This window comes from Lactuca sativa, chromosome 9 (assembly GCF_002870075.4).
Source record: "Lactuca sativa cultivar Salinas chromosome 9, Lsat_Salinas_v11, whole genome shotgun sequence".
NCBI classification, from domain to species: Eukaryota; Viridiplantae; Streptophyta; class Magnoliopsida; order Asterales; family Asteraceae; genus Lactuca; species Lactuca sativa.
In genome coordinates, this window is record NC_056631.2 from 90001893 (window position 1) to 90010606 (window position 8714).

Consider the following 8714-nt stretch of genomic DNA (forward strand, 5'->3'; position numbering starts at 1 on the left):
CCAGCCAGCCAACAATATTGCAAAGAGACTTCAAACTGTGGAAGATAATCACTAATTTTGCATCAAAAGATGTTAAATGGACCAATAAAATAAAGTTATAAATAAAGGGTAATGTAAAATAATATTTAAGTAGTGTTTGGTATGATGGAAAAGGAGAAGGAATGAAAATGGTTCAATCTATTACCTTATCCATTTCATTCCATCTAACAAACATACCCTAAAAGGTAAATTGCAAAAAATGAAAAGAAACGGAAGTAAAGATGGTAGTTAGAAGTACCTTTACAATATTTTTGATTCAAATCATTACTTCCACTATCAAGATTCCATAAATAACTGGAATTCAGTTTTCGTCCTTACATTCTTGCAAAATCACCCAACATACGACCAATTTAGCATTTGTCAAAAATTATACATCGAAAAAAAGTGGGTAAAATATTTATGTTGGAGTTGTTTAGGATTACGTTTCTTTTTGCCTAAGTTATCTTTATTCAAATTTTGTAGTTTATCTAGTTTTCTTAGTTTATCTTATTTTCCAATCAATATATATATATATATATATATATATATATATATATATATATATATATATATATATATATATAGGCTTTTGTAATCTCCGTTCAAATTAAAAATAAAAGAAATGTTTAGTATCAATTTATTATGGTATCAAAGCAGAGATCTCTGATAAAATGAAGATTCGCATAATATGACGGAAGGAGAAACCCCTGCGTCTTCATCATCGACTGACAACCCCATCGACATATCATCCCCATACTTTCTATCATCGGATGATCATCCAGGCTTAAACTTCGTTGGTGATAACCTATTAAGCGATGGGAACTACAACGATTGGATGAATGAGATGACGGATGCTCTTCACGCCAAAAACAAGTTCGTGTTCATTGATGGCTCACTTGTCAAACCATAAGATAAATCAAAAGATGTCATGAATTGGACGAGGTGTAACGTTATGGTTTGAGGGTGGCTTGTTAGTTCCATGGAAAAAAATCAAGAACAGTGTGAAATTTGCTATTACTGCTCAAGAGATATGGGAAGATTTGAAAGAAAGATTTGGGAAGGAGAATGCTCCAAGAGCATACGAACTCAGAAGATCCGTTACTATGATGCAACAAGGAAACATGAAGGTGTCCGCTTATTACACAAAAATCAGAGGAATATGGGATGAGATACGATCGATCAATCCAACACCAACTTGTTCGTGTCAAGGATGTTCCTGCGATATCACAAAAGAAATTAATGTGATGCGTTAAAAGGAAAGGCTACACGATTTCTTGATGAGGCTATGTGAGGAATATAGTGTGCTAAGAACTCAAATACTAAGCACCGATCCTCTACCCACCTTAAAAGTTGCATTCCACCTTATCAGTCAAGATGAACAACAAAAGCAAATTGGAAGCTCACGTGTAATTACTAATGACTCTGTTGCGTTTCAAACATCAAAGAATTACTCCAAGAATCGAAATAAAGGAAACACAAATCAAACAACAAATAAGAAAAGGAATGATGATCGTTGGTGTACCCATTGTCAAAAGGCAGGACACAACATGGAAGGATGCTTCGAACTAATTGGATGTGACATCCCCAAAATCACGGCCAGAAAAGACCGATTTTGTTTATGCTTTATAAAAATCAGAGTACTTCATTTTATAAAAAGGTTGCGGAATTTGTTCCCAGAAAAACATGGTAAATACGTTATTAAAACATTTTCGAAGAAACGTATTTATTTCATTTTAAAATGTTTGGGATGTCATCGTTAATACCGAAACATAAGCATAAACAGAACTTACAATGATTTACACTAGTGATCTACATCTCTTTTAAATCTCTCAGTGTAATGTCACTTCACTTCGTCACCTGTGATATACATAAACTGAGTGGGTCAGGTTGGGAAACCTGGTGAGTACATAGGGTTTTCAACCCACAATAATATAATTATTATGTTCAATCAAACAATCAACCCAATTACTCATCCCCATTATCTTCTTTACTCTTTAAGGATTTAACCTAAGAGTCATCTATCCTGCATTCGTTTATTCCGAAGTCCCTTACTTCCAGGGTTATGGGACTGGCACTAAATCCATAGCTGCCAATGTTCGTTCATAAAGCACTAATTCCATAGCTGCTATAGTCTATTCATCGGGTACTAAATCCATAGTTACCAGTCTTTATCTAATAGGTACTAAGTCCATAGCTACCAATGTTCAACAGGTACTAAGTCCATAGCTACCAATTCCTACAGGTACTAAATCCTTAGCTACCAACGTCTAACTAATAGGTACTAAGTCCATAGCTACCAATTCCCAACAGGTACTAAATCCATAGCTACCAACGTCTAAAAGGTACTAAGTCCATAGCTACCGGTATTTGTCCCATAGGCACTAAGTCTATAGCTGCCAATGTATACTCACGTCATCTTCTATCTCTCATCATTCATCTACCATCTCATACCCAATATTTTCGTATATATAAGATACGTATACAGTTTAAGTCCTTTAAAACATGTATAAAATGTTCAACCAGCATAGAAAGCAAGTATTCAGATAATATGCACACATAGCACGTAGTTTATATAAAATACTTCATATCTATGTGTAAGATGAAAGGGACCATGCACTCACCTGAAAGGTGGTGTGTCGGTACTTGGACAGCACTTCGTTACTCTTAAAACAATTATCCCTTGACGAAACCTAGTATCATTACCACTAGAGTTTAGTCTAACGCTTGACGAGACTAATTTAATAGTCTACCTATTATTACTATTATATAAGCGTTAAATAACACTCAATATAACTCATAATAATAGCCTAAATAATTATTTTAAGGTCCTAACAATGTTACTATAATTAAATAAAATCTATATTAAATATACTATAGGCGTAGCTCACTTACAGCGGGTTTTTATTAAAAACCAGGCTTCGCTGGAGCAGCGTTTCCGAGCCGAAATCTTTTCTTCTCGGAGCCGTCGGGCGCTCCGGGGCTTTCTTCTCGTGATAGGGAGGTTCCGTAGACTTGGGAGGGGTTTAGGGAGGCTAGAGAGAAGTTAGAGAGAGAAAGAAAGGCTTATGGTGTGAAGAAAATATGAGGAGTTCACCCTTGTATTTATAGGAAGTGTATAGTAAAGTAGTCTCCAAGCTTCGTCCGTAACTTTTGCATACGAGCTCCGTTTTTGTCTGTCTTTTTACTGTTGAGTTCCTATTAATGAGATCTTCAACTTTCATTTAGACCTCGTTGGCTAATTCTCATTCTATCTCGGATTTACAAAACTGTATCAAATTCGCCGCGCTTGAAAAGTAGGGACTAAGCTTCGTCCATAACTTTCGCATACGAGCTCCATTTTTGTCTGTCTTTTTACCGTTGAGTTCCTATTAATGAGATCTTCAACTCTCATTTAGACCTCGTTGGCTAATTCTCATTCTATCTCGTATTTACAAAAATGTATCAAATTCGCCGCGCTCGAAAAGTAGGGACTAAGCTTCGTCCATAACTTTTGCATACGAGCTCTATTATCGACGTTCTTTATATCCACGCGTTGGTATTTACGAGTACTACAACTTTCATTTAGATCCCGTCGGCTAAAAATCGACCGATCTAAAATTCAGATTTCGGGCTGTGCACTGCTATGCTAAATCTTAGAAAAATCATAACTTCCTCATACGAAGTCAGATTTGGGCGTTCTTTTTATCGATGTTCTTAGTTTAACATATTCTACGACTTTCGTTTAGATCGCTAAGGCTAAATCTCGCTCTATCGTAAATTCACTATTTACGCTTCTCGGTATCGTGCCGGTCCCGTCGCGAAACTTCAACGGGTCATAACTTCTTCGTTATAACTCGGTTTTCGGCGTTCTTTATATGTACGAAAACCTTGTAACATACTCTACAACTTGATTAAGATTATTTATTCTAAATAATCTTTTGTCGAAAAGTCGTTTTCGACCCCTATTGCCTCTAATTTGACTAGCCCAGATTTGCGGGCGTTACATTGGATACCCAGAATGGTGGACACCAAGAACACCAATCACAAAGACTTCCGCTGGAAAAACAAAGGTGCAACCACAGGTGCATCCACGTGCAACAACCACTACTACTGAAGATCCACAAATTCAAGGCCTTGGTCTTACAAAAGGTGAATATGAGAAGCTGATAAAGATGATCCGTGAGACTAAAACAACTCCCACTGTAAACATGACAGGTAAAACTAAAACTCATGATGAATGGATTATAGATTCTGGTGCTAGTGAACATGTTACTCACAACAATGCATTATTCAAAACAATGAAAGAAGATCTAAATAGCACATCTGTTACAATCCCCAATGGGGATACAGTCAACATCGAAGGAGTTGGTAACATACATATACCAAATGGTTTTGGTTTGAAAAGTGTGTTAAATGTGCCCATATTCAAGTGCAATTTACTATCTGTTAGTAAACTCGCAAATGACTTACAATGTTCACTAACTTTTTTGCCTAAAACCTGTTTCATATAGGACTTACATACGAGGAACCTAATTGGGACGGGTAAGGAAAGAGATGAGCTGTACTATCTCCAACCATTCAAAAGACAAAGGGTGGCGATGATGATATTAACGAAGCATGAGATCTGGCACAGAAGGTTGGGTCACGCGTCAGAGGGAGTTCTCAAGAAAATACAACAATTAGGAAAATTAGTACACCAAACAAATTTTGTGATTCGTGTATTAGGGCAAAACAAAGTAGATTACCTTTTCCTACTAGTTTTTCAAAAACGAGTAAAAGTTTTGAGTTAATTCATGTTGATATTTGGGGTCATTACAAGCATGCTTCACTTGATGGTTCTCATTATTTCCTTTCTATCGTTGATGATTACAGTCGTGGAGTATGGGTATACCTTATGAAAAACAAATCAGAAGCTTCACAACATTTGATAACATTTTATAAAATGATTGAAACTCAATTTGAAAACCATATCAAACGTATAAGAACAGATAATGGATCCGAGTTTCAATCTCGACACATGATTAAGTTTTATAAAGAAAAAGGAATCATTCTTGAAACTTCATGTGCTTATACACCACAGAAAGATGGTGTGGTGGAAAGAAAACACAGGCACTTGTTAGAAATGGCTAGAGCCTTACGATTCCAAACATCACTACCCATTGAATTTTAGGGAGAATGCGTAATGACAAGAACATATATTATAAACTAACTGCCAACTCCAATTCTTGAAAACAAGACTCCACATGAGATTTTACTTAAAAGGATACCATCCTATGATCATTTTAAGGTTTTTGGATGTCTTGCCTATGCTCACGATAACATGAAAGCAGGTGATAAGTTTGATGAATGAGGACGACCATGTGTTTTTATTGGTTATCCAATGGGGCAAAAGGGTTACCGGTTATATGATCTTAAAAACCAAAAGATTTATACCACCCGAGATGTGACTTTTGTGGAGACAAAATTTCCATTTGGAGAAGATTATGAAGGTCACAAAAAAAATTAATAATGAGTATATGGTTGATGCTTTGGAAGAAATACCAAATTTTGATGACGAGTACCAACGGAGAGATGTTATTGAAAGCAACACAAATGAAGAGACAAATGAAAATTGGGATTACAATATAGAAGTTAATGATGAGACACAACGATCAGGCAACAATGATTCAGAAACCACAGTAAATGATGAATAACCTGATAATAATTCTCCAAAATCACCAGTAACTAATGATAGGTCTGATAATCAGGGTCAATCACTTCGACATGGTACCCGGATTAGATTTCAGCCCAAGCATTTGAAAGAATATGTCACAAACTTACCACCATCTCTTCAAGATTCCTTACCCGCTCTTGAATAAAGTTCTCATACAATATATCCTCTCTCTCAATATGTTTCATATAATAAGTTTTCTAATGATCATCGAGCTTTCTTGGCAGCCATCACTTCACTTGATGAGCCTGAGAGTTTTGCACAGGCTAGTAAATATCCAAAATGGCAGGAAGCTATGATGAAAGAAATAAAAGCCTTGGAAGAGAACAAGATGTGGACTATTACCAAACTGCCCCAGGAAAGAAAGCTATAGAATCTAAATGGGTTTATAAGATAAAGTACAAACCAAATGGAGAAGTGGAGTGATATAAAGCGTGTCTGGTTGCGAAAGGATATACGCAAATAGAAGGTGTTGATTTTCACGAAACATTTGCTCCTGTTGCAAAGTTGGTGACAGTAAGGTGTGCTTTGTCCGTTGCTGCGAAGAAAGGGTGGGAAGTGCACCAACTTGATGTAAATAATGCGTTTTTCCATGGTGATCTTGAAGAAGAAGTGTACATGAAGATACCTCAAGGATTCAAGAATATAGAAGAAACTCGTGTATGCAAATTAGAGAAGTCCATTTATGGACTAAAGCAAGCTTTTAGAAACTGGTATAAAAAATTTACTAAAGCTCTTACTGGTTATGGTTTCTTACAATCCAAGGCTGACCATTCGATGTTTGTTTACAAAGAAAATGATACACACATAATTGCTTTGATATATGTTGATGATGCCTTGTTAATGGGAAATAAGGTTGACAAGATTAAAGAAGTTAAGAACCAGTTTATAGATACAATTCAGTATTAAAGATCTTGGGTCTCTCAAATACTTCCTAGGGATTGAGGTTGCACGTTCCTCGGAAGGTTTTGTTATAAGTCAAAGAAAGTACACACTTGATATACTTGAAGATTGTGGTGTTCAAGCGTGCAAACCAAGTGATTTTCCTATGGAACAACATTTGAAGCTCACTAAAAACGATGACAGTCCTGAGGTTGACGCTTCACAATATCGAAGGTTAGTTGGGAGACTATTGTATCTTACTGTGACGAGACTAGACATATCCTTTAGTGTAAATCAGCTTAGTCAATTTTTAAGCAATCCTCGACAGTCTCATATGAATGCTGCCATGAGAGTTTTGCGTTACTTGAAGTCTACTCCTGGACAAGGTTTATTGTTACCTTCGTCTGGAAGTTTGACTCTTGAAGCCTATTGTGACGCCAGTTGGATGAGTTGTCCCACTACTAGGCGTTCATGTACAGGTTACTACATCAGTCTCGGAGGTGCTCCAGTTTCATGGAGAACAAAGAAGCAAAGTGTGGTGTCTAGTTCTTCTGCTGAAGCGGAATATAGAGCCATTGCTACTACCGTCTGTGAAGTTTTATGGTTAAGATGGTTACTTCTTGACTTGGATACAGTTCAAAGTGAAGCTACTCCCCTTATGTGTGATAATGAAGCAGCAAGACACATAGTTGCTAACCCCGTTTATCATGAAAGGACTAAGCATGTTGAGATGGATTGCTATTTCGTCCGTGAACGGGTCAATAGTGGAGAAATAAAGACTTATGCTATTAGTTCAGAGTTACAACCAACAAATATTTTTACAAAGGCCCTTGGTGCAAAACGTTTTCAAAGTTTACGTAGCAAGTTGGGTGTTTGAAATCTTCACAGTCCAACTTGAGAGGGAGTGTTGGAGTTGTTTAGGATTACAGAAAACCTCACTGTTAGGGTTACGTATATATATAAGATACATATTACACAAGGGCCCCTATACTATACAAAAGGAAATAAAACAACCAAAAAATATAATCTATTCAACACACCCCCGTAGTTTGAACCGGGGGATCCCTAATGTTCAAACTATCTCTAAAATCAAGAAATAACTGAGTAGGTAAGCCCTTTGTAAATATGTCTGCAAACTGATATGCTGATGGAACATGCAAAACACGCACATGACCAATCGCAACACGTTCCCTAACAAAATGTAAATCTATTTCCACATGTTTGGTTTTTTGGTGCTGAACAGGGTTATATGCTAGATACATGGCACCGACATTATCACAGAAGACACCAGTGGCACAAGAAAACGGACATGATAACTCGAGGAGAAGATTACGAAGCCAAGCAGTTTCAGCAACTACATAGGATTACGTTTCTTTTTGCCTAAGTTATGTTTATTCAAATTTTCTAGTTTATCTAGTTTTCTTAGTTTATCTTATTTTCCAATCTATATATATCTAGGCTTTTGTAATCTCTCGTTCAAATTAAAAATAAAAGAAATGTTTAGTATCAATTTATTAATTTATACCGACGCTTGTTATCCTTTCTATTGCATCATTTTGTTAAAATGTTACGGAAAAGTGATCAATTTGTTAGATATGACCATGCATTTTCAAAAAAAAAAAAAAAAAAAAAAATTGCAGCTTTTTGTCATTGAAAAGTAATTCCACAATTAATCATCTTTGTTAACGGGTTTCCATTTACTCCTTAGTTGTTTTCTAGTCTCTACATTATAAGAAAATATAACTCATTAAATTTGCGTGATGATAATGACACTATATCAAACCACCCCAAATATCACTTACTTGTTCCTACAAGGTAAAGATTTGGGTAAAGTTGGTAGAGAAGTTTTGCTTTTGCCTTTTTAAGTTCATTCTTTTTGTCCCTATTTTCTAAAGTCCAAAAGGTGCAGCCCTTTTGTGAGTGCTGCATAATAGAATGTAATTTGCATTTAATTTCAAGTAAGAACATGATTATAAAAAGAGGGTGATAAAAAATTTATAAAGAAAGAATAACAGGAGCAATGGTAGAAAAAAGGCACATCATACTTGAAACATGACATTTTTTATAACAATTATAAAATTAACGAAAAAAAAAATTCAAATCCATAGGCTCTTATTTTTAAGCT

General features: G+C 35.8%; 1 protein-coding gene across 1 annotated transcript; it reads left to right on the forward strand.

Moving 5' to 3' along the window:
- Window positions 1-6755: 6755 nt before the first annotated feature.
- On the forward strand, window positions 6756-7466 carry LOC122196106 (secreted RxLR effector protein 161-like). Its single transcript, XM_042898433.1, has one exon. The coding sequence runs from the start codon at window positions 6756-6758 to the stop codon at window positions 7464-7466; it is 711 nt and encodes a 236-aa protein (XP_042754367.1).
- Window positions 7467-8714: the final 1248 nt, after the last annotated feature.